The sequence below is a fragment of the Cervus elaphus genome, chromosome 10, assembly GCF_910594005.1.
Source record: "Cervus elaphus chromosome 10, mCerEla1.1, whole genome shotgun sequence".
Classification (NCBI taxonomy): Eukaryota; Metazoa; Chordata; class Mammalia; order Artiodactyla; family Cervidae; genus Cervus; species Cervus elaphus.
In genome coordinates, this window is record NC_057824.1 from 31,562,727 (window position 1) to 31,589,011 (window position 26,285).

General features: G+C 49.2%; 2 protein-coding genes across 5 annotated transcripts in view; one reads left to right on the forward strand and one right to left on the reverse strand.

The window, feature by feature from the left end:
• Positions 1 to 352: 352 nt before the first annotated feature.
• KNOP1 (lysine rich nucleolar protein 1) lies at positions 353 to 16,973 on the reverse strand. Of its 4 annotated transcripts, none has more exons than XM_043914435.1 (5): positions 16,637 to 16,973; positions 12,826 to 13,736; positions 10,615 to 10,683; positions 6,215 to 6,292; positions 353 to 3,940 (listed from the first exon to the last, which is right to left on the reverse strand). In XM_043914435.1, the coding sequence occupies exons 1-5, from the start codon at positions 16,866 to 16,868 to the stop codon at positions 3,629 to 3,631; spliced, it is 1,602 nt and encodes a 533-aa protein (XP_043770370.1). In that variant the 5' UTR covers positions 16,869 to 16,973; the 3' UTR covers positions 353 to 3,628. The 4 variants fall into 4 exon arrangements, with proteins under 4 accessions (XP_043770370.1, XP_043770374.1, XP_043770371.1 ...); XM_043914439.1 differs by lacking the exon at positions 16,637 to 16,973 and adding an exon at positions 16,433 to 16,613; XM_043914436.1 differs by lacking the exon at positions 16,637 to 16,973 and adding an exon at positions 16,419 to 16,613.
• Positions 16,974 to 17,120: 147 nt separating this feature from the next.
• IQCK (IQ motif containing K) overlaps positions 17,121 to 26,285 on the forward strand; it is a 149,321-nt gene continuing 140,156 nt past the window's right edge. The window contains exons 1-2 of the mRNA XM_043915523.1: positions 17,121 to 17,127; positions 17,339 to 17,389. Coding sequence (XP_043771458.1) covers positions 17,121 to 17,127; positions 17,339 to 17,389 — 58 coding nt within the window. The remainder of the gene's footprint in view (positions 17,128 to 17,338; positions 17,390 to 26,285) is intronic.

The following is a 26,285-nucleotide window of genomic DNA, read 5'->3' on the forward strand; positions in this document are numbered from 1 at the left end:
ATTATGCACTTTTAAGTCATTTCTTCTAGTTTGAGTCTATACATAGCAGACGGCATCAGTGCCCAAGCCTGAGTCAGTGAATTCCTACTGCTCGTCCATTAACCTGGACTCGGACTTTCACATTAGGTCAGGGATACGTTACACCAAAGCAGCTTCTGATTGACACGTCACCTTGGCCCAGGTGAAAGCTGAGATTTTGTGTTCTCGTGTGGGTTCCCCAGCCTGTTAACTACATAACCCAGTCTCTGAAGACTGCAGCCTACATGGCATGAGGTCTACAATCGTGAAGAATGATGGAACCAGAAGAAAAAGAAAATTTTTAGGAAATAAGGTAAAAATGAAAACTTCTGAATGACACCTGTATTAATTTTTTTATTGCTGCTTTAAACTGCCACACTTAGGGGTTTAAAATGTCACAGTTTTATCACCTTATAGCTCTACTGGTCAGAAGTCCAGTGGCCTTTCCTTCAAAATGAAGGTGTTGCGTTCTGGAGTCTCTAGGGGAGAATCAGTTTTCCTGCCTTTCCCAGCTTCTAGAGGCCACCCACATGCCTTGGCATGGGGTCCCTTCATCTTCAAACTAGTGACAGCTTGTTGAGTGTTTCTTACAAATCTCTTGACTCTTCTGTCTCTGTCTTCTATTGATACTTTTAATCCTGGATTATCTGGGTAGGCCCAGTCAAACCATACTGCTTAGCAACCTTAATTCCATCTGCTACCTTAAACTCCTGTTGGTTTTGCATCACAACGTATTAACAGGTTCCAGTGATGAGGACTGGGATGGGCGGGGGGTTGCGGGGGTGCATAGAACCTAAACAGTTCTGTTTGTAGAGCTGAACACACAATTTTTAAGGGAAGAACTCTAATCTGGCAGATACTTTTAATGGGCCAATCTAGTTGCAGAAGGGTGGCCTCAGGGAGGAGCTTAGTGGGAAACAGAGGAAATCACCTCAAGGAATAAAGTGGTCAAGAATCCTGAGGTTTGGGAACAGCTGGATAAAGGCAATCGTAAGGAGGGAAGGCCCTGCCATACTGAAGGAGGATCAGTCTGAGAAATCCCCAAGGGAGAAAAGGCCAATGTTTGAGAGCAGGGTTGTTACATATTCAGCTAAGACCTTGGCTGTGCTTACATACCAGACACCCCCACCCACCTCTCCCAGATTCTGAGTGAAAATCCAAAAACTGCCTTGTTCCAGTGGAGACAGGCTGTGTGCTACACAAAATCAACAAATGAACAACATGGGAAATCACACCAAAAAAAAACCTTGAAGACAGCTTGAGGAGGACCCAGGACATGGGGCAAAGCGGAGAGGGGCGACTCAAGACAATGTTGTTCAGTTTACAAAAGGACAGCGAGGCCCAGTTAACCTCAGAGCTGGAGCCGTCACTAGAGCAGCATGGTCTGCACCTAGGCAAGCAGCCGAGACAAGGCCACGTTCAATCTGAGGACACCTGGCATCCTGCCGTCTTGGCTGTCCAACCTTCTCTGCTTAGACCCTGCTTCAGGAACAGACTTTAATAAACCTTCCCAAGCCAAGAGGAACTCTTCAGCCATATGGTGCTAGAAAGTCAAATCTTATCACAGAGAGACTGTACACATTGAACGGCAAGAGGGGAAAGGCCTGACCGTCACACCCCTAACGAGAGGGACCATAATGGGGACAGGTGGGGGACAACTGCTCACCTGCTCTCCAGAATCACACAGTAGATGGGTGGGCACGGTCCTTCCTGACAGCCAAGCAGGCCCAAACTGTGACATGAGCTATTAGCAAGACACAGGGATCAGAGACGTTGGTTCCTTTCACACTGGGCAAATTCCTGGGGTGTGGATCAAGACCACCGCTGTCGGAAGAGGACATGCCCTGAAGAGCTAACTCAATGCAGAACCTCACCTTGTAGGCCTCTTCCATTATGTATCTCAAGATTGAATCCGTGGAGGGCCACATTCAGGTTCTGTGGGAGGTGGCCCACCAGAATCACGGCTAACACAGGTAAGCGGGACTCCAGACCTGGCCAGTGGTTGTTGGTCAGGGCCCAGGCAGACTGGCCTCACCTCTGCCCACTGGGGCAGTAGTGGACCCACGTTCACCTTGCCAGCATCTGAACCTCAGTCTTCCTTCCTGACTGGCCTGAGAATTTCCCTCCACATGCGAGGGGCTGGCTCAAGAATGGGTGGGCAGCACTGGGCACCCAATGCTGGGCAACGAGTTATGACAAAAGGGCTTCTGGAAGTTTCCTTGAACCACAAGAAGCTTTCTCTTCTCCCTCTGTAATGGTCTAGTGTCTTGATTTGCTGTATGCAATTGCTACAGCCATCTTTCCACCAAGCTGATGAAGCCAAGGTAGGATGGTGGAGCAGAGAGGAAACATTTGTTTCCTTCATGGGAAGCGGAATCAACCCCCTACACAGGACTCCTGCCCATGTGAGACTGAATTCCCTGGCTGTCCAGGCCCGCCTGAGATAGCATGTCTGGAGGGGAAGTTCAAGCCAAGTGGTGTGAAAAAGGCCCAAGCAGAAGTTGTATTTTGGGACGCAAGATGCTAGGTGAATGCAGAGAAGGTGGTCACATGTCACTCGGGGTACTGGGAGTTTGTGAGGCTGGCTGCAGCATCAAAGCTTTGGAAACCCTGTTCCCAGACCGATGAGGCAGCGCCCTGTCACCCCCCGTCTGTTGCCTCCTGACATTCGACCTCCTCCATGGAGGTCACCTAGAATTCTCTTCCTTGTGGTTGCAAAGAATCCAATAAACACGTCCCTGGGAAAGAACATGCCATTCGTGCGTGTGGAGGATTAGCCAATTGCTCTCTTAAATGCCTTGCTTAGAATCCAGTTAAAGCAAGTAAGATTAAATCCCAGCACAGCCCTGGGGATGGAAGGAACACAGACTGCAAAAGGCAAGATGGGTTTAGAAACAGTTTCCCAGCAGCAGAGGCAGCTCAGCCACATCTGTTTGGTGGGAATCCAGAGCCTCTCTGCCTGTGGCTACTCCAACAAGGGGGAGGGGAAACAAGCTTGCTTTTTTACATTAATCCCACTTCCTGTTTGAGATGTAGACATGTAATAAGCCTCTGTTTCTTCAATCAAAAGACATTTTAATCCCAATGAGTATTTTGGGTGAAATTCCCTAGAGTGGACATTCATTGTAGTGAATAGTTGACACAGGCCTTGGGGCACAAAAGTACACTTGGCACTTAACTCATTGAGTGACCCCAGGCAATGTTATTACTTTATCCCTGAACCCCAGTTTCCTCATCCCAGAACCCCATTTCCTAAGATGAGGATAATAATAGCACCTGTTTCAGAATCATGATGATTAAATACATGAATGCAGGGGAGACATGTAAGTGCCTGGCACCCAGGACGCCCTCGACAAGTGCACACTCCTGCTGGTTTTACTCACTGTCTTCAACAGGAATGGACGCGTCACACAGAAAACAGGAGCCACTCAACATGTTCTCCTGGCTCTTGAAAGGAGCTGCCCTCACCCCAGTCTGTCCAAGCACATCAACACAGTTGTCCTTAACCTTCGCAGGAGTTTGATTCGAGACAACTGTCCTATGGCTTTCATCTGCCTGACAGAACAATAAAAGCAACGTTGGGTGTTTTGGGGGGACGAGACAGCAGAGTTTAATCTTCAAACTTGATTGACTTGGATGCGTTCCTGTCAATATAAAAGACTTTGGCCGGGGCCGTGGAGAAGCCGAGCCCGGCGCCCCGGTTGTACTTCCAGCTCAGGGCCCGGTCGTAGTCCTGCTGCAGGTTCCGCTGCAGGGTGTCGGCCGCCTTCTTGCTGAGAGCCATGTTGGGCCTGGCCTCCGTGGTGGATGGGCGACTGAAGGAAGGGGGCAGATTTTTAAAGCCACCCATGAGTTTGAGAAATTTCAGTTTCTGCTCCTCGTTTTCAAAACCAGCAGTATCCCATTGGCCAAACTGGGTTCCCTGTGGTAAGAGAAAACAGGTGGTTACTCTCCTGGCTTCCAAAGCCCCGGTCTTTCCCCAGCCCCCAGCCAGGGAGGATCCAGATGATCAAAGGCTTACTGGAATTACTTCTTAATTCCAACCAGAGCCCTGTGAGGAGTGCTGTTGGGTCCCCATCCACGGATGAGGAAATGGAGGTCTGCAGCTGGAGGGGCCTCAGGCCTACTCGGTAATCCTGCAGGACTGGTCTCAGGTCTGGCCCTCACCAGAGCCACCTTTCACACCAAGCTGCCCGTCTGCTTAACTCCTTCTCCCCTGGTTCACGGCAGTCAGCAGACACACCTCGCCAGCCTGAGGCAGAGGTGGAGAGTGCAAGTGGGAGTCTGAAAAGCATTTAGCTTCGCAGAAACACTGCATTTTCTAGCAGCAAAGGCGTGGAGGCCCAGAGAGGTAAAGGGTCACAGGAGTTGCAGGCAGAGTCAGCCTAGGAACTCGGGGTTCCAATTCCTGTCCAGAGCACTCTACCACCCATGCACTAATCACCCATGTTCGAGAAAATGCAAAAGAGCCCCTCAGAGCAGTGGCCCAACAGAAGACTCCCCTCCAAAGTCTGTGGCAGAGGTGAGAAACCCAGCTCCCCACGAAGACTGACTTTGAAGAGTCAGGCTCAAACCCCACCAGTCTTACCATGATCCAGTTACTTAACCTCTCTGAGCCTTAATGTCCTCATCTGCAAAGTGGGGGTGTAACACCCGCCCCCACCCCAAAAGGGCTTCAGTGAGGCTCAGATCAGACTTGATACCAGCAACCCAGAGCAGGATGCCTGGTTGGCTTTAAATCCTCAAGAACTGGCTGTTCTTGGCACTTGGTACCCACTCCTACCCACCCACCCCATCAGGACTGCTGACCTCCGTGCCACCCGGGAACTTTCTGCTTATAAGCCAAACGCTAACTGAGCTCTTAATTCTAGGTCAGCTTTGGGAGAATAATAGGAACCAGTCATCACTACAGCTGTCCTGAGTGAACTGGTGACAAGTTCCCCCAGCTTCCCAGTGGCCCCAATACAGGACCAAAGACAGCTTCCCAGGCCTTCAATTTCTAGACTGAGAGGCCACATTTGACAACCTCGTACTTGGTGTAGAGGAGCGAGCTAGCAGAGGCTGACCAGTCCTGGAAGCCAGCTCCTGGAGGGGACCCGGTCTCACATGCCCACCGTGCGCCTCAGCAGTCAAGAGACCCTGAGCCCTGGGGCAGTGCCACCTAAAGCATGTGCAGAAGACCCCAGCCTGCGAGCAGCCCCCTGATGTCGGGGCCACCAGTAAAGCTGCTGGGCTGCTGCTCTGGGTGGTGCGGGCCTGTTTCTGGCCTTCCTCACTCAATCATGGAATCTTATCAGCTCCGCCCAGCTCAAGCAGATGGAGAGAAAGGAGACCCTAGAGGAAGGACACGTAACAAGCCGCATTCCATTCGCCACTGGCCCAGAGCACCAGTCCCATTTTACAGGTGCGGAAACTGAAGCTCACAGGAGGGAAGTTACTTGCTCAAGTCTCAGCTATAGAGAGTGGCCGAGCTCAGAATGGATCTCAGGTCTTCAGATTCGAATCAACTGTTGTTTTCTGTGTTACACTATGAAAGCTTCAAACAGCACAAGCAGACACGCCTTCCCGTCATCTGGATCCTCTTCCCCCAGATCCACGTCTATTAACAAGTACTCTTCCCTCTCCTCTGCCCCCTCCTCGGCCTCAGGCCTGCAGACTGGGCCTTCTACCCCAGCTCCCCGCTTACCCACACACACACCCCCCAGCAGTGCCCACCGCACCCTCCCATCCCCCCCTTCAGCCAGATCACGCGCCCCATGCTATACGCTCTCCTGTCCCATCTCCTCGGCCCTGCTTTGGAAATTTCCTATTCCAACTGGACCAGACCTGCCACACACGCCCCCACCTCTGCCCCCTCCCCCGTGCCAGCAGCCTTCTGAGGGCTCCGCCCACCGCTGGGAAGGGCTCGTCATCATGTGCCCCGAGAGACCGGTGCCCAGGACACCACGCCCGTCCAGAGGAGGAGGTAAAGATCCAGGCAGCTTATCTCAAGCAGCCAGCTCTCCAGAAGGGAGGCAAGCACCTCTTTCAGAAGGAAGGAAATGAGCTCAGGACGAGCTCTGTGCAGAAGGGAGCCAGCTGGCGGGCTGGGGCTGCCTCTGGGCCAGAGGGACTTGGCCTCCTGCCCCTCCACTCCACAAGGTGAGAAGGGGGTGGGACGCTGAAGACTCCTCAAAGAGCCCAGCGGCAAACTTACTGTCCAGGTCTTGGTGTCAGAAGCTTCCGTCTTACCCGACTCACGATCAATCTCTTCTTGCAAGGCTTTCCGCCTCACCTGAGCAAGGGAAAGGAAAGGGAAGAGGGCAGTGAGACAGTTTCCTTTGAGCTTCAAAGCCAGGACAGAGATGCGGTGGGAGTGGGGGGAAGACTGAAGGGATCTTCACCTGAGGGGTCTGGTGGTATCTCAGGCAGCTTTGTTCTGCTGCAGACTGTGGGAGGCATTTGTCAAAAATACCCTCTGATCATCTAAAGGTGCAGTCCCTTGGCCTAAGATGGGCATGCCTCATTCATCCTTGTTTTCCATTCCTTATGGATGAATCTTCCAGGGAATTCCCCGGTGGTCCAGTGGTCAGGGCTCAGCACTTTCACCGCTGGAGCCTGGGTTCAATCCCTGATGGAGGAACTAAGATCCCAGAAGCCACAAGATGTGGCCAAGGAAAAAAAAGGATGAATCTTTCTAGACTAGAAGCAGCTTATCAACCTTTAGGATTAGAACCTTTTTTGTTTGTGAGAGCCATTTGGGGTTGAAATTTTCCCAAAATATACTGCCCACAGCCCTGGCTATACAAAGGATATTGTGGTTAACTCTCTTGCTGACAGCATCTTCTAGAAAGAACACAGACTGTTGAGACAGGCATTGGCTAGTTTGAATCCTAGCACCGCCTTTAACTAGTTGTGTGCTTTTGGGTAAGTCAGTTAATCTTTCTGTATCATGGTCTATTTATCCTCAAATAGATGAATACATCTACCTCAGAGGATAACTGGGAGACAGAGAACCGTAATATTGTAATCTACAGTAAGAAATATAAAACAAGAAATATTCATATATAGCCTCATCCCCATTCCTGGCATAGAGTTCCAAAAACCCTAGGAATTTCCTGAGAAGAACAATTCAAGTTGTTATTTTAATTAGGCAATTCTGGGAAGCACCTGAGGATGGGAGCTAGTTGCCTGGAGAACCAACCACCAGATTAAAGGGTTGAAACCTGCAGGCCCACCCCCCTGACCTCTGGGAAGAGGCCAGGAGGTGGAGGTTGAGTTCAACCACCAAATGGCCACTGATTCAATTAACTGTTATCAGTAATGAGGTCTCCATAAAACCCAAAGGCTAGGGTTTGGAGAGCTTCCGGGTTGGCGAACCCTGGATATCTGGCGAGACTGGAGCTCTCCAGGAGGGCATGGCAGCTCCAAGCCCCTGCCCCGTGCATCTCATTCTTCCGGCTGCCCCTGAGTTATATCCCTTTAGAATAAACCAGTCATCTATCGAGTAAAGTGCCTCTGTGAGTTCTGTGAGTTGCTCTGGCACATTCATTGAACCCGAGGAGGAAGTCTTTAGAACCTCTGATCTGTAGCTGGTTGGTGTGAGGCACCGCTGACGACCTGGCTTATGACTGACATCTGAATGGGGGGGTGGGGGTGGGGAGCAGTCAGGTGGGACTGAGCCCTGCAGCTGAGGGATCTGACAGTGTCTCCAGGCAGGCAGCGGCAGACCTAGCTCAACTGCGGGACCCTGAGTGTGTCAGGCACTCACTGGTTGGTGTGAGAAAGTCCCCCGCTCTCACAATGAACTGTGCTAAGTCATAAGCTCATAAGACAGGGACCTCACACACTGTGCAGTCAGCGTATTAATGACGCTGCAGTTGGATACAGAAGCTTCCAGGGCCTGACCCTTCCCCCCAAGGGTTCAGTTGTAATTCAGCTGCCCCCAGTTTGTGGCCTCTCCTCCTCTCATCTGCCACAGGCTGAGACGAGGTGACTGTTTATGTAGTTCAAAACTACAGACAACAAAGTCGAATGGCAGCTGCGGGGATGAAAGAGAAAGTGATGGCAGATTCCTACAGGGGAGGCAGCTGCCAGCGGGGAACCACGTGGAGCTTCAGTGGCTGTGCGCTCAGGGAAGCGGAAAGCAGTGCGCCTGCCGAGTGATAGAGAAGAACAGTATAGAGCGTGTGACTGCGTGCTGCTTTGAAATCACAGGTATACTGTTACAAAGGGAAAGTCTGGAAGAATATAACAAAGGGTTAACAGCGATTATTATTAGGTGGTGGGATTTCAGGTTGCTTTCCCCACCCTTTTTTTTTTTTAACATAATGAACTTTTTTACAGGAGAAATAGACGGAGAGGTGAGGCAGAAAGCTTCACTTGCATTGAGGTCATCTGTCACCTAAACGGTTTTCTTAGAAACTGTGAAGTACTTAATAGGCACAAATTCATAGGAAGCAGAGAGGTGGCTGGTGAGCCTCGCGTGGACAAGTGGCGTGAGTGGCCAGGAGCCGGGGAGCGAGGCCCCACCAGCCTCGCAGCCCAGCCCCTCCCCAGTGACTATGCCTGGGGGGTGAGGCCCCACCAGCCTCACAGCCCAGCCCCCCCCCCCCCCCCCCAGTGACTATGCCCTGCAGGAGGCTGGGGAGCTCCCGGTTCTGGGAGGCCCGTGGTCTGTGCCAGGCCTTGAGTCGGGCTCTGGCAGCATCATCTCACTGATCCTCTCAGCCCCTCCTCCAGGGAGAAGGGCCCCAAAGGCAGCAGGCAGGGAATTCTCCATGAACATCTGGTAGGCCTCCCTCCCTGTACACCGCTGGCTTGCACGCTCTCCTCCATTTCTCTCTCCTGGAGCAGCGGGGCCACCCCCGGCCGAGCCCACTTCACACCCTGCGGCTTCTATCCAGCAGTCCCTCCCTGATGCGGCCTGAGGGCACAGGCAGGTGAAGGGCTCCCGCTCACTAAGCGCAGATCTTGGGCAGGCCTTGCTGAGCGCCTCCCCGATGCGGCCTCACCTGGTTGTCACAGCCCCCTACATGGGGTCATGAGGCTGGTGACTGCCAAGGTCACCACATCAGCAATGGCCCAAGGCCACATTTATGTGGTTATTTACTATGCTGTCCTGATAAGCCTTTGGGTCCAGGATCACAAAATATCCCAATTCCGGAAAGTCCGGCTCCCACATAGGATCTGGGCATGACAAAAGCAGAAGCTGGTCCACAATAGAACAACCCCTCCTAAGGCTTCTGTACAACAGTTGTATCTCTACAGACTCACAGTATATGCAACAATGAAAAACTGAACTAAAATACTATTTACAATAGCATAAAAATATAAAATAATTAAGGAAAACTTGACAAAAGATGTGCAAGACCTGTACACTAAAAACTATAAAACATTACTGAGAGGAATGAACGAAGACCTAAATAAATGGACAGAGATGCCATGCTTATGGATCAGAGGGCTTCATACTGTTAAGATATTAATTCTCCCCAAATTGGTCTAGAGATTCAAGGCAATCCTACTCAAAACCCCAGCAGTATTTTTTGGTAGCAGTCAACAAGTTAATTTTAAAATTTATATAGAATCACAAAGGCTGTGAAATAGCCAAAGTAACTTAAAAAAGAATGATGCCAGAGACTTACGCTACCTGATTTAAGACTTATTATATAGTTACAGTAATCTAGACATCGAGGTACTAGGATAAAGACAGATATACAGATCAGTGAAACTCAACGGAGAGCCTAGAAACAGACCCACACCACACATCACACACACACACAGAGTCAACTGATTTTTTTCCAAAGGCAATCTAAGCAATTCAGTTGAGAATTGAAAATGTTTTTAACATCAAAACAAATAATACTAGGAATACTGGACAGCCTATAACAACGAATAAATTATTGATACATGCAACAATATAGATAAATCTCAAAATGATTATGTTAAGTGAAAGAAGCCTGTTTAAAAAAGAGCACTACTGTATGATCCCAACTATACACAAATTCTAGAAAATATAAACTAATTCACAGTGACAGAGTAGAAGCAGTTACCCGGGGATGGGGAAGGATGGGATGGATTGCAAAGGGGCAAAAGGAAACCTCTGGAAATGGTGGGTATGCTCATTAACTGCTTAGCTGGTTTCCTAGATGCATACATATGTTAAAACTCATCAAACTGTACATCTTAAATATGTGTAGTTATTGTATGTCAATTATATTTAAATAAAGTTGAAAAAAACAACAAAAAAGAGCCGCGCTGCTGCAAGGAGCCCAGGAGGTGGCACATGGGCCAGGCAGAGCTCGTCTCTCCTGCCCAGCCTGCGGGTTCGGGGAACTTGTTCCCCCTCCCCCTGCAGCAGTTAGGAGTAGGACAACCTCAGCCCGGGATGCTGCAGGACCCGACAGCCCCTCAGCCAAGGCCGTGGCGGTGAAGGGCTCTCCCAGCAGTAAGTGAGGGCGGCCACAGGCTCCCTGCCCCTGGAGGTGGGGCAGAGGCCGGCCCGGGGGCCTGTGGAGCCCCCGACGCCTCTGGGACCAGGATCCTGTGGCCGGTTAGGAGGCGAGCATGTTTCTTGGGGTGCTGGGGGAGGTGGTGGATGATGAGGACCGGCCGTACCTGGTCTATGTGCGCCTCGTCCATGTTGCCCTTCTTTTCCAGCACCACCTCCAAGTCCGTGTCGGGATCCTGCAAAGAAGGCGGAGGGAGTAAGGCTCAAGTGGACCATGGCCTCCACTGGGGCAGCCCAGCAGGTGAGACTGTGACGAGTCCAGAAAAGACGCAAGACTGCAGCACCCCGCCTCTCCCACCCCCCACCAAAGAACACCTGCCTTCCCCCCTCTTCCACTAGTGCTAAGTCGTAGTAGACTCTTTGTGACCCTATGGGCTGTAGCCCACCAGGCTCCCCTGTCCCTGGAATTTTCCAGATAAGAAGACTACTGTGGGTTGCCATTTCCTACTCCAGGGGATCTTCCCAACCCAGGGATCAAACCCACGTCTCCTGCGTTGGCAGGTGGATTCTTGGCCGCTCAGCTACCTGGGAAGCCCTTCTCTTCCACCATGCTCCCCAATTCTGTCTTTAGAACTGTGGCACTGACCTATTTGGCAGGTGAAGAAACTAAGGCTCAGAGCAGTTAAGGGGCTACACGAGGTCACCGCACAGTTCAGAGACAAGGCTCACATTAACCCAAATCTCCCGACTCAGGCCGAGAGCACGACCTTCCCTGCCAGACGACGCCTAACTTCCCAGGTGACACACCGGCCATGAGCAAGGCCAGGGACCCACTGATGCGGGGAGGGGCGGGCGGGGGCCAGGGAGGGCAGAGGCGGGGGCTGGCCGCCCTGCAGCGAACCTGAAGCCCCCCCAGTTCCCTCCTCCATACCATGCCCCGCACCCCCCAACTCCGAGTTCCAGTCAGTACCTTCTCTCCTGCCTGAACCACTAGGACAGGCTCTACCGCTGCTTCCCCACCCCCAACACCTGCCCTATGTCGGTTCTCTCTCAGTTAAAAAATAGTAAAACCACCACAACTGGACCACACTACCTCATCCCGCAAAACCCTCCGCGGGCTCCTATCTTATTTACATGAAAATCCAGACCCCTGCGGCTGCTACAGTCTCTGCCAGGCCCCAGCGGCCCGCCCCTGCCACTCCCGCCCCTTCGTTCCTCCCAGGTCTCCGCACCTGCTGCCCCCTGGGCACAGATGGCCCCGGCCCCTCACAGGTCTCAGCTCCCACACGGGTGCACAGGCCACGCTCTCTGTGACCTCAGCCCCTTGCAGGACCCTGTGACAGTGAGGTTCGGGGTGGCCACTTTCCCCGAGGTCCTCAGCAGCGACAACTGCCACTTCCGCGCTTCGGGTGTGCTCCGCCTGGCACCCCGAGTCCCATGTGCTGACCCCTGGACAGCTCTGTTCGCTCACATCACCCCCGGGCCCCCATGCTCAGCCCATCTCCTCCCTCCCCGCCCGCATCCCGGAAGCTGTTCTGGATGGACAGCACACCTCTGCTTTCTCCACCAGGCGGCCATCCCTTCCCTTCCTCCTGGTAACAGGACCACCACCTCCCCCCAGCTTCGGACAGTGGGGTTCCAGTGGGACAGACGCCGTCAGCCCCTGCCCACTGGCTTCAGACCAGGGCTTCTGCTTTGTGCGACCCAGTGGAGAGCTGGGAGACCAGTGCCAGGACGCTTCCTGTAATCGTTTTGGAGGGGCTGCCCGTCTCCCTTTGGGGGTGGCTTAGCTACTATGACGAAAGCCTGGAGATGCTGGGACCATCTCACCTCGGGGCTGGGGTGGGGAGGAGCCTGAGACTAAAACCAGCATTGAAAGATACAAAGCACAGAGCTAGGAAAAGCCACATAGGCATCTTCTGTGATCCAAATTTAATTCAATCCCTAGACTGTGTATCTTGAGCTCAGATAGCTCTGGACATCGTATTACCTCAGGAACTGTTTGGGTCCTGAGGTTTAGATAGCAAGTGGAAAGAGGAATTTATCTGAAAGACTTATTGCTATTAATAAGTGTTTAATAATTAAAAATAATTATTAATATTAAGTACTATTAATAATTTAAAAACTTAATCCTATTAATCCAGACCCTGAGTGCAGAAAACTTGGGTAAAGTTTCGATAGCAAGGGATACATACCTGTACTACTGAGGATATTACACTAGTGCCCAGATCCAGCCATACCTGAAGCTAGACAGCTATCAAACTTTCTAGTTATCTGTGTCAATAAATCCTCCTTTTCTGACGGATTGCACACATACCCACACTCCCAGCTTCCACCCTTATTCTCCCCAAGCAGTCGGCTTCTGAAGGAAAGCCTACCTCTTCCCAAGGCTCCTCTGCTACTTTGCTCTCCTGCCTCTTCTTCTTCTTCCTCTTCAGAGCTGACTCCTCGGTGTCTGCCTGCTCCACCCTTTTCTTAGACTTCACTTTCTTCTTCACAGAGGCCCTGGGGCCATCTCCTATGGGGATGTATTCTGGAGCTTCAACTCTGACTGGCTTCTTTTTACTTCCTTTCGCAGGGCTGCTCTCCAGGGACCAGGAGCACTCAGGGTGCGCCAGCGCAGGATCTCCCTCCCAGTGGATTTTCTTCTTCTTCTTCTTCTTCATCTTCACGCTGTGTTCCCTGGGACTCCCTTGCTTCCGCTTCTGTCCCGAGGCTGCCTGCTCCTGGACGCCATCCTTCCCAACTGGGTGAGTATACAATGCATTCCCGGCCTCGCAGAACCAAGGATCCCCGCCTGAGAAGGCTGTAGCTTCCTTGGCCTTTTTCTCCTTCTTGTGTTTTTTGAGCTTCTTGCCAGCTCTGGTCACTTCCTCGTCCAGTCTGGGGTCTGGAGAGGTCTTCACCCTTGAGCTGGGGGACATGGACTTCCTCTTCTTCCTCTCCGCACTGAGGGACTCAGACAGACCAGGTGCCTGCGTCCTGGGGCTGCGTGACCGCTCAGTCTGTCCACCACGTAATGTGATCTCAGGTTCAAGGTGCTCCTCACAGACGGTGCTGTGACCCTTCTTTTTCTTCTTTTTCTTCACAAGAGGCATTTTGGGTGCCTGCTCTTGGATCACATCCTTCAAGGGTGGTGTGACTCTTGGACAAACCTCTGCGAAATAATTGTCACTGTTTAAAACCGAGTATTGAGTCTCTGGTTCTTTAACCACTTTCTTTTTCTTCTTCTTCTTTTTCTCTGGGAGCCCAAGGCCCACCTCTCCTTTGTGAGCCTTAGTGATCATTCCTGAAAAAAGAAATGGTACTAATTATCCCACGCCAAGTGGCTTTGAGTACAACTCCACTGGGTATGACCAAGAGCCACGCTTCTTGGAGTGGATGGTCTGAAAGGTTAGGGGCTTGGAAAATGGGCACGATTCCCGGGGAGCAATGGGAAATATGATGGAAGAAGCAGTGTGTGCTAAGCGGCTTCAGTTGTGTCCGACTCTGTGACCCCATGGACTGTAGCCCACCAGGCTCCTCTGTCCATGGGATTCTCCAGGCAACACTGGGGTGTGTTGCCATGTACTTTTCCAGGGGATCTTCCCAACCCAGGGATCGAATCTGAGTCTCTTAAATCTCCTGCATTGGCAGACAGGTTCTTTACCACTAGGGCCACCTAGGAAACCCCCAGAATGAAGTTTAAATCCTGACAGCTTCAGGTTCAAATAAATCCAAGCTGATCCCTCAAGTCAATCCCCTATCCTCCCCGGGCCTTAACTTCTCCATCTGAAAATGGGGAGAGATAACCGGTCCTTTCTCAGAGAGCTGTTGGAAAGAATAAACAATAATCCATGGAAAGTGCTTGGTAGATTGTTGATTACTTTCCTAACCCCCTTCCTCAAGCCTCTTAAGCCTAATCATTCATTCCACAGAAACGTACCCTGTGCCAGCCACTGAAACAACTGCGCTCAAGCCACAGGCCAGGCACTGCCCCCAGGGGCTTACCTTTTGTTGGATGAAGAGGACAGAAATCTTAGGTTAACTCTTCTTGCTGATTCTCACTAGGCGTAGTAACTGTGATATAATTAACCTGTTACCTTGCTTCATCGGAAGAGCTCTGTTGCTTTGCATCTGGAAATTAACTGCCCCACCCTATTCCTAGGTAACTCTCTTCTAATTACCTACCTAAGAATGGGAGCAAAAGTGACGTATGGCAAGAAGCCCCAGTTGGGGCTGAGAATGGCTGTGTTCAAATGGTGACTCATATAGTCTTGCCACCCAGCAGTGGCTTCTCTGGGCCTCAGTTTCCCCATCCATAAGAGACAATGAACCAGATCAGATCATAGGCTCACAGGTGGTGGTCGGAGCCATATCCAGTCTACAAGCCTGTTTCAATGTTTTTAATTTTTCAAACAAATTGGCAACATTTAATGACCCTGAATGCTCAGCTTTTCTTTTTTTTTGGAGGGAGGCTGTCCTGAAGGTGCCTATGAGAAAGTGCTGGTGGGCCTTCAAGTACATTTCAGCTTCCAGTTGTGGACTAGTCTCTCACTCCGGTCACCAGCCCAGGTCCTGCTCCCTGGACTAGATGACATGCAGACACTCAGGGAATCCAGAAACAAACAGCTCCTCACAGGAGCTTTGGACAGTGGGCAGGAAAGGCCAGGAGCTGCTGCATCCAGCCTCAGAGCCCAGAGGCTGGATGTGCCTCACTCTAAGCTATTTCAAAGAGCCAGGCCAGGCCTGAGCTGTAGCTCAAGTTCACTCCTAAATGGCTCCTATAGCACCTGGAGATCTGACGGATCAACCACAGGCTTCCTCTGGCTGTCTGCTGTATTTCCAGGGCCCAGCTTTCTATCTAGCAGAATGGGTGCTCAATAAACGCTCAGTGAACGAAGGAAGGGATGCTAGAGACACAGAGATGAACAAAAGATGACCCTGCCATCAAGAAGCAACTAGCTGTGGATGGGAAAGAGCTGTGCTAACAGTGATACACGTGATAAAAGCAAGCACAGTGGTAAAGTCAGAGTAAGAGACGTCATCAAATCTGGCCTACCAGTTGTCGGCAAACTTTCTGAAGAGGTTTCCAGCTTGGGCAAGCACAGGATGGAAATGCTAAGCCCTAAGACAAAAAAAATCTGAAGTTGTGAGGTGACTGCGGAGGAGTGACTGAGGCAACAGGCTGGTTGGAATAGCTCAGTTCAGTTCAGTCGCTCAGTCGTGTGTGACTATCTGCGACCCCAGACGCCTCGAGATATCCATGGGGAGATGTTGGTGGACAGCTGGCTGTGTGGGTCTGAGGCTTGGAGGTGACTGGGCTGATATGGGTGACGTAAATTTATAAATATATGGATGGTATGTAAGCTTTGAACAACGGAGCCTGAGACAGAACCTCAGAGAATACTAACGTTTAAATGGGTGGGCAGAGGAAGACGGGCCTGCAAAGGAGGGGGAGAAGGTGCCAAACCAGGGAGGGTGGAGTCAAGGGCGCCTCAAGTGGAGGAGTGGTCTAGAGATCTGATAACAACGAAGTCAAAGGGAGTTTGTCGCCAACTTAATCCCTTTCTCTTCCTAGCTCCACCCTTTAAAACACTGCAGCACTGTCCTCTAGGGCAGTGAAGAAGAGCCTTCCCTTCAAACCCGACATCCCAAGTGTATTCATTCCTTCAAGAAGGGAAGAGTAAATAAACCTTACAGCGTTTCCTGCGAACGCAAAATGCTTTCTCCAAAAGCGCTTTCAAATTCTCGCAGTAGCCTCGTGAGGATCGGTGTAAATAACCCATCTCAGAGACGTCCAAACTGAGACTTGGAGACTTTAATTCACTTGCCCTGGGTTCCAAAGCCAGTAAGGGATAAAACAGGGATTCGAACCCAGCCTGCAGAACTCTGGAGCCTGTGCTCCAAAACCCAATTCCCACCGCAGGCTCACAAACAGGAAGCAAGGGAGCCGCGAAGGGAGACTGCCCCCTCAAACGCCCGACCGCACCAAGGTTTCCGCACAGAGGGAGGGATTACGCCGGGTCCCAGGTCCAGCTCCAAGGCGGGAGAACTTCCTGAAGATGGCGCCTCAGACCGGCGACGAGGGGGACGTGGATCTGAGAGTGCAAGTCATCCTCGTCCGGTCCCTCGGCTCGTCGCGCAAGTCCCCAGACCCAGTCTCCAGTCCCGGTTCCGTCCCGCCCACGACGCGCTCTCCGAACTCACCCAAAGGCCAATGTTCCCCGCCTCCACGTGAGGGCCCGCGCCGCCGTGATCCGGAAGTCAATCTCGACTCGGCGGTCCGTCCCTGCAAGATACGGTTTCTTCCGGGTCGCGGCCTTTTGGGACCCGTGGTTGCCGTGGAAACGGCGGCCATGACCGCTGCCATGGCGGCGCCCGGAGCTGTGGGCCGCAGCTCCCAGCGCTTGGAAGGGACAGTCTCCAACGAGTCGTGCATCACCGCCAGGACGCCAGTGCCCGTAGTGTCTCCCGAGTCCCTCGATCTGCCTGTCTCGCCGGTGCAGGTTTCGGAGCTACCTAGCAAGAACCTGTGGGAGCAGATCTGCGAGGGTAGGCAGCCCGGGCCGGCCGAGAGGGACGGGACTAGGGCGGCCCGGCGGGACCCGCGCTTGGTGGGCGCCTACTGTGCGCCAGGCGGCTGACGTGTGAGGCCTCCAGGCAGCCTTACCGCGGGCCCGCCGGGCTCCCCATGTTACGTGCGGGGAAACTGAGACTCTTGAGAGGCTTGCCCGAGGTTACGCAGCTCAGTCCCCAGCCGAAGTCCATAGTCAGGTTGAAGGCAAGGGAAAGAAAGGGGAATAAAAGGGACCTTGGCGTTACCCAGTGATGCTGCAACCTCCTTTCAGTTTAGTGCTCAGTCGTGTCCGACTCTTGGCGACCCCGTGGACTGCAGCGCGCCAGGCTTCCCTGTCCATCACCAACTCCTGGAGCTTGCTGAAGCACATATCCATCCAGTCGGTAATGCCATCCAACTATCTCATCCTCTGTCGTCCCCTTTTTCTGCTTTCAATCATTCCCAGCATCAGGGTCTTTTCCAGTGAGTCAGTTCTTCGCATCAGGTGGCCAAAGTGTTGGAGTTTCAGCTTCAGCATCAGTTCTCCCAATGAACATTCAGGACTGATTTCCTTTAGGATTGACAGGTTTGATCTCCTTGTAGTCCAAGGGACTCTCAAGAGTCTTTTCCAACACCACAGTTCAAAAGCATCAATTCATCAGTGCTCAGCTTTCTTTATAGTCCAACTCTCACATCCATACATGACTCCTGGAAAAATCATAGCTTTGACTATATGGACCTTTGCTGGCAAAGTGTTGTCTGCTTTTTAGTATGCTGTCTAGGTTGGTCATATCTTTTCTTCCAAGGACCAAGCATCTCCTAACTTCATGGCTGCAGTCACTATCTGCAGTGATTTTGGAGTCCAAGAAAATAAAGGCTCTTACTGTTTCCATTGTTTCCCCATCTATTTGCCATGAAGTGATGGGACCAGATGCCAGGATCTTAGTTTTCTGAATGCTGAGCTTTAAGCCAACTTTTTCACTCTTCTCTTTCACTTTCATCAAGAGGCTCTTTAGTTCTTTTCTTTCTGCCCTAAGGGTGGTGTCATCTGTGTATTTGAGGTTATTGATATTTCTCTCGGCAATCTTGATTCCAGTTTATGCTTCATCCAGCCGGCATTTCACATGATGTGCTCTGCATATAAGTTAAATAAGCAGGGCGACAGTATACAGCCTTGATGTACTCCTTTCCCAATTTGGAACCATCCGGTTTTTCCATTTCCAGTTCTAACTGTTGGTTCTTGACCTGCATACACATTTCTCAGGAGGCAGGTAAGGTGGTCTGGTATTCCCATCTCTTGAAGAATTTCCCAGTTTGTTTGATCCACACAGTCAAAGGCTTTGGTGTAGTCAATAAAACAAAATAAATGTTTTTCTGGAACTCTCTTGCTTTTTCGATGATCCAGCGGATGTTGGCAATTTGATCTCTGGTTCCTCTGCCTTTTCTAAATCCAGCTTGAACATCTGGAAGTTCACGGTTCCCGTGCTGTTGAAGCCTGGCTTGGAGAATTTTGAGCATCACTTGCTAGCATGTGAGCTGAGTGCAACTGTGCGGTAGCTTGACCATTCTTTGGCATTGCGTTTTTTTGGGATTGGAATGAAAACTCACGTTTTCCAGTCCTGTGGCCACTGCTGAGTTTTCCACATTTGCTGGCATATTGAGTGCAGCATTTTCACTAGCATAATCTTTTAGGATTTGAAATAGCTCAACTGGAATTCCATCACCTCCACTAGCTTTGTTTGTAGTGATACTTCCTAAGGCCACTTGACTTCACATTCCAGGATGTCTGGCTCTAGGTGAGTGAACACACCATCATGATTATCTGAAGATCTTTCTTATCTAGTTCTTCTGTGTACTCTTGCCACCTCTTCTTAATATCTTCTGATTCTGTTAGGTCCATACCATTTCTATTCTTTATTGAGCCCATCTTTGCATGAAATATTCCCTTGGCATCTCTAATTTTCTTGAAGAGATCTCTAGTCTTTCCCATTCTGTTATTTTCCTCTATTTCTTTGCACTGATCACCGAGGAAGGCTTTCTTATCTCTCCTTGCTATCCTTTGGAACTCTGCATTCAAATGGGTATATCTTTCCTTTTCTCCTTTGCCTTTCACTTCTCTTTTCTCAGTTATTTGTAAGTCCTGGTTAGACAACCATTTTGCCTTTTTACATTTCTTTTTCTTGGGGATGGTCTTGATCCCTGGCTCCTGTACAATGTCACGAACCTCCCTCCATAGTTCTTCAAGCACACTATCAGATCTAATCCCTTGAATCTATTTATCACATCCACTGTATAATCATAAGGGATTTGATTTAGGTCATTCCTGAATGGTCTAGTGGTTTTTCCTACTTTCTTCAATTTCAGTCTGAATTTGGCAATAAGGAGTTCATGATCTGAGACACAGTCAGCTCCCAGTCTTGCTTTTGCTGACTGTATAGAGCTTCTCCATCTTTGGCTGCAAGTAATAGAATCAATCTGATTTTGGTATTGACCATCTGGTGATGTCCATGTGTAGAGTTGTCTCTTGTGTTGTTGGAAGCGGATGTTTGCTATGACCCGTGCGTTCTGTTGGCAAAACTCTGTTAGCCTTTGCTCTACTTCATTTTGTACTCCAAGGCCAAATTTGCCTGTTACTCCAGGTATCTCTTCACTTCTACTTTTGCATTCCAGTCTTCTATAATGAAAAGGACATCTTTTTTGGGTGTCAGTTCTAAAAGGTCTTGTAGGTCTTCATAGAACCGTTCAACTTCAGCATTACTGGTTGGGGCGTAGACTTGGATTACTGTGATATTGAAGGCTTGTCTTGGAAACAAACAGAGATCATTCTGTCATTTTTGAGATTGCAGCCAAGAATTGCATTTCGAACTCTTTTGTTGACTATGAATGCTACTCCATTTCTTCTAAGGGATTCTTGCCCACAGTAATAGATATAATGGTCATCTGAGTTAAATTTGCCCATTTCAGTCCATTTTATTTCACTGATTCCTAAAATGTCAGTGTTCACTGTTCACTCTTGCCATCTCCTGTTTGACCACTTCGAGTTTACCTTGATTCATGGACCTAACATTCCAGGTTCCTATGCAATATTGTTCTTTACAGCAATATTTTTCTTTACAGCAAGGAAGGAGGTTGCTATTATTCATTACCTCCACCATAGTTTGGTGTCAGATCAAACAACAGGGAGGGAACACAGCCTCGCCCAGCAACAGAAAATTGGATTAAAGATTTACTGAGCATGGCCCAACTCATAAGTATAAGTAAGACCCAGTTTCCTCCACAGTCAGTCTCTCCCATCAGGAAGCTTCCATAAGCCTTGTATCCTTATATCTCAGAGGGAAGACAGAATGAAATCCACAGTCACAGAAAACTAATCAAACTGATCCCATGGACCACAGCCTTGTCTAACTCAATGAAACTATGAGCCATGCCGTGTAGGGCCACCCAAGACAGATGGGTCATGGTGGAGAGTTCTGGCAAAATGTGGTCCACTGGAGAAGGGCATGGCAAACCATTTCAGTATTCTTGCCTTGAGAACCTCATGAACAGTATGAAAAGGCAAAAAGATATGACACCGAAAGAAGAACTCCCCAGGTCAATCGGTCCCCAATATACTACTGGAGAAGAGTGGAGAAAAAACTCCAGAAAGAATAAAACCTCCTTTAGTGAGCAGGAAAGAAGCACTGAGATGGAGACGGGAAGCTTATTTAAAACGTAGATTCCCAGGCCCTGCCCACAGGGCTCCTAATGGGATGGAGGGGTTTGCACTTTTAAGGAACACCCCAGGTAATTCGGATGTAGATGGTCTGTGGCCCACGTGTTGAGCAGCCACGGTCTAGACAGAGTTGGCTTTAGTTCTTCTCTACTTCTGTGGTGGTTTAGTTGCTAAGTCGTGTCCTGCTCTCGCCACCCCATGGGCTGTAGCCCGCCAGGCTCCTCTGTCCATGGGGTTTTCCAGGCAAGAATACTAGAGTGGGTTTCCATTTCCTTCTCTAGGGGATTTTCCCGACCCAGGAATCGAACCCAGATCTCCTGCATTGCAGTCAGATTCTTTACTGACTGAGTTATGAGGGAAGCCCTGTCTGCTTCTAACCTTCCTTAAAATCCCCAAATGGTGTTTAGCTCACCTTCCTTTGTTGGCCTGCAATGTACCCTTGGTCTTGCTGCTCTTCACACACCTTGGACAAGGTAGGTATACCTAGCATACTTCCAAGTTACTGGACTTCAGACCACAGCAATAAACGGACTCACAGATTTTTTGACTACCCATAAAAGTTCGTTTACACAATCCTGTAGTCTATTAAGTGCGTGATAGCATTGTGTCTAAAAAAAACTCTGTATATGCCTTAATTTAAAATAGTTTATTGCTGGGGAATTCCCTGGTGGTCCAGTGGTTAGGACTCCAAGCTTTCACTTCAGAGGGCCTGGGTTCAATCCTGGTAGGGAAACTAAAATCCCACAAGCCAGGGTGGCCAAAAATAAAAATACTTTATTGCTAAAAAAAAGTGCTGTCACTGTCATCTTAGTATTCCATGAGTTATGGTCTTTTTGCAATACTAATGTCAAAGAGCACATATCACCATGACAAATACAAAATAAAGAAAAAGTTAGAAATATTGTGAGACTTCCCAAAATGTGACACAGACCCAAGCTGAGCAAATACTGTTGAGAAATGACTTGCTTGACGTGGGTGGGATTGCCACAAATCTTCAACTTGTAGTAAAGAAAAACTCTATAGCTTCAAAGTGCAATAAAGATTTACTGAGCATGGCCCCACCCATAAGTACAAGACCCAGTTTCCCCCACAGTCTGTTTCTCCCATCAGGAAGCTTCCATGAGCCTCGTATCCTTATCCCTCAGAGCAAAGACAGGATGAAACCCACTATGAAACCCACAATAAAGCGAAGTGTACTTGCATCTCATCCCGTCAGTAAAGTAAGCATAATAACGGCACCTATTTCATGGTGTTAGGAGGATGCAGCTAAAGGGTCACTTCCAAAAGGGCTTAGCAAAGTGCCCATTTTATGGCAAGGGCTTAGTGTGTATTCCTCTTAATAAATAATGCTGGATGTTTTATTTTCCTTCCTAAGATTGTGTACTCCTCAAGGTCAGGAACTCAGATTTTTCATTCTTGTGGCTACCATCACTGCCTCAACTGTCTGAAAGAGTGCTGTCCAGTAGAACTTTCACAGATGGGTATTGAGCACTTGAAATGTGATTAGTGCAACCTTGGAACTGAATTTTTTGTTTTGCTTCTAATAAGTTCTGATAAGCTAACGCAGCTGCATGTGGCTGATGACCACTATATTGGACAGTGCAGGTCAGTAAATGTTGAATGGAGAAAAGACTGAATGTGCCAGTATATTGGACTAGGTAGCAGGAGAGAGTGATGAGAGAGTTGAAAAATTCAAAGAAAAGAGAATAATGGACTCAGAGGTGATAGATATCTATTTGATCATAGAAATAGATGACATAGATGACCATCTATTTCAACTCCTACCCAGTACTTGAATTCCTTCTCCCATATTGCATTATACCTAGAAAAATCTTTTTCATCTTGGTTGTTTTCCTTATAACATCTACCTCTTGGTCCTTACCCTCCTGGTGCTGTGATCCAAGTTGCTAATCACAGTACCATTATGAGAACACTCAAATGTCAATAGAAGGTTGTTATTGTGGCTGTCTTTTCCCGGGAGTGTGCACTTCTCTAGGGCAAACAGCTCTTCACAATGCAGTTGACTAGTGGTGTTTTGTTGGGGAAGCTGCTCAACAACTCAAAGAGGGGATAATCCTTGTGCCTACCTCACAGGGCTGTTGTGAGGATGGCTTAAGATGACATATGCAAAGGTGCTTGGCAGAGTCCTGGCATTTACAAAGTGCTTAATAAATGTTCTGATGTTGGGAAAGAAGCATGCTTTGCGTTTGTTTTAGAATCGTGGAATTTATTTTTGTCAAACAGTCCTGTAGCAAGAAGGTAAAGACAGAAGTGTTTGATTGCTCTGAAGAGCAGCTAAATTGATGTCATTTACAAAGTGGTAGAGTTACAAATATAAGTTAATGAGGTCAAAGATGGTGAGTTTATACACACAGGCCCTGAAATGATTGTTATAACGTGGATGGTAGATCCAGTTTCTTAAAACAAACATTCTCACAAATGTAATTTTCTATAACAAACATAGTAAATTCAGTTTCTCATGGCAAACATGAAAAGCAGGCTTGGTAATGATCCTGTGTTTGAGGTTAAGTATTATATTTTGTTAGGATATCTCCATTTAAAAAGCAAATCATCACAGCTAACAGAACTGTCAGAAACTCAGTTTCAAGAGAATGAGAATAGGTGTTATTCTGTCTGTCTAGTCCTGTGCATGTGTTTGTCTGTAGATGACTTGCTTGTTAATATTCTTCAGTTTTCTCACCTTTCTAGTGACAGCTAATCTGGGGCTTTTTATTCTCAAAAGCACCTGTATTAGTATCAATAAACATCTTTCCTGCTAAGACTTCCAATTAAATCTTGTGATTGCTTATGACTTAATGATTTTTAACTATGGTCTTAACCAAGACTGAGTCAAATTACTTGGAGCTTACAGTCTTCTATTCTGATACTGCTGTTATTATCATTGCCATTGGCATCCTCATTATTGCCGTTAGTTCATCACTCCAAAGCTAGTCTCTGGCCTCAGCTCTCAATGCTGTTGTGAAGCCAGGTCCCTTCATGCCACCTGCTAGGTGACAACACAGACCAGTTCTGAGTCAGTGCTTGCTCCCCAGCATGGCAGCTGAGCAGCCAGAGAAAAACGGCAGCAGGCGGCTTGTCCGCAGTGCCTATCCGGCAGCACCCATCGGCGCCTTCTCACGTTGCCTGCGTGTGCTGGTCCCGAGTTTTCACTCCACTCCTCTGACCCGGTGAAACCATCTGACAGCTGGAGGAGGCATTCACTGAGACTAGGCAGGTGATCAGGAGCAGGGAGAGAATCCTCCAACTTGCAAATACCAGCAAGCAGATTTGTGTGTTCATACATGGAAGAAGTATTTATCGCGCTACCCACACAGCTCAGCCCTGCATCTGTGCTTTGGTGCCATCCTCTTGGTGTCCTCAGATCCTGCTCTATCACTCATCTCTCCCACATCTTTAACTTCTCTGCTGGCTTTTCCCTCCATCATCCTATAGCCAGTTAGCTTGGGGAAAGCCTCTCCTTGGACCCCTGTCGTCTTCTAGCTCTTGTCTGTCCCTCACGCCCTCTCAGCTGAACTTCCAAAAAGAACTATTGTTTGCACTGCAACCAGAAGTGAAGTCTGGCTACTCATCACTCAAAAGCCAATAAAGAGGCAAGTTTGGTGGAAAGGAAAGGATGCTTTTTTTGGGTGCTGGCAACCTGTGGGCGGGGGGTGGGGAGGTGGGGGAGGCAGACTCCTGTCCAAAGGCCAACTCCTTGCCTCTGCCCCCCCCCCACACCCCTGCCCAACCAGTAGTCTGAGGGAGAGGGCTGCATGCAGAAATAGCACAATCAGCTGTGACAGTCCTGAAATTGGTCATCGGTGGTCGGGCCAGGATCATCTTGACTGTTTAGAGTACAGGTGATCTTCAGTTCCAGGGTCGGTTTGTTCCCATTTGCTTGAGGTCAGTTCTTGGAATTGTGGCAGCTTATGTTATGGCTACGATCTGCTCATCATGTAGTTAACTTCTTCCCCGACCTGGTGGGTATTTCAGTACTTGTAAGACAGCTCACAGGATACGGCTCAGAATATTATCTATAGTCCTGCTTGAGATGGAACTAAAAGGTCCCTGACTGTGCTTAATGACTAAACTATTATTATTTAGTTTTGTTGGACTGCTTTCCTGTTTCTGCATTTTCTCACTTCTCTGGTTATTCTTTGGCTAAAGTTTTCCCACAAACAGAAGGCAAGTGGAGGACATGGTGGGCTAGGACCATAGGGTCCGGCTCAATTTCACCACGACTGTCATTCCCATTCCTTTATAAACCCATGAGCTCCTGTCTCACGGCTGTGATGAAATCGTGCTCATACATCAGTCATCATATCTGCCCATGCTGGGCCAGGCATTGACCCAAGGCACTGTTCAAGACACCGACAGTTATTTTCCATCATAGACTGCCAGTCCAGAAATCAGCAGTTCATCTTATATGCATCCTTTTCACTTTTCATGGTCCCTACATTGATTCTCTAATCCCTATAGATCCTACTGGCTCCACATCTCCTGTGAGCCCCAACTCCCCACCCCCTGGTTCTTATGGCCCTTACCACTCCCTGTTTAGATTGCCGCTGTAGCTTTCTAATGGGGAAGGGCTTCCTTCCAGACTGTCTTTCTACAAGAAGCTCTCTCAAATTAAAATCTGATCACATTATCCGATGACCTGGAATGATTTTCACAGCTTTCACGGTGAACATCAACTTTTTAGCTGAACATCTAAGCCCTTTAATAACTTGGTCTCAGACTTCCCTGGTGACTCAGTGGTAAAGAATCCACCAGCCCAGGCAGGAGGCCCCGCTTCGATCCCTGATCTGGGAAGATCCCACATGCTGTGGAGCAACTAAGCCCATGAGCCACAACTACTGAGCCCGTGCTCTAGATCCAGGGAGCCACAACTACTGAGCCCACGAGCCGCAACTACCGAAGCACATGTGCCCGAGAGCCTGAGCTCTACAACAAGAGAAGCCGCCACAATGAGAAGCCAGCGCACCGCAGCTTGAGGGTAGCCCCTGCTCACTGCAACTAGAGAAAAGCCCTCGAAGCAACAAAGTCCCAGCCAAACATAAATAAATAAAATAAAAAAACCAATCATTTGGTCTCTGTCTCTCTTTTTTTTTTTTTAGGCTCATCACCTACCATTTATCCAAATCATCCTAATGGTTAACACTTACAGAGCTGCCCTTTATGTGCCAGGCACTGTGCCAGGTGCTTGATTTTCCTCTTGTCTAAACCTCACAGCAACTTGGTGGTTTAAACAGATAAGGAAATTGAGGCATAGAGAACTTAAACTTGCCCCCAAGTAAGTGGTAGAATCAGACTCCAACTCAGATATGCGCCACACTCAACTTCAAGCCCTTAAGCATCACGCCAGCGTGGTTCAAAGTGTAGAACTGGGGCACCTATGTCACAATCTCCCAGATACTTGCTAGACTGCAAATTCCTTTGGTGTGATGACTTGCTCTATTCCTTGGGGGTGAGTCCCTAAGCTCTGCATTTTAAATAAGCTCTCTTGGCAAGTGACTAAGCCCCAGTACCACTGTCCTGTGCTGTGTACCTTTAGCCATAAGAAACCATGTCTTCCGACACACCATGCT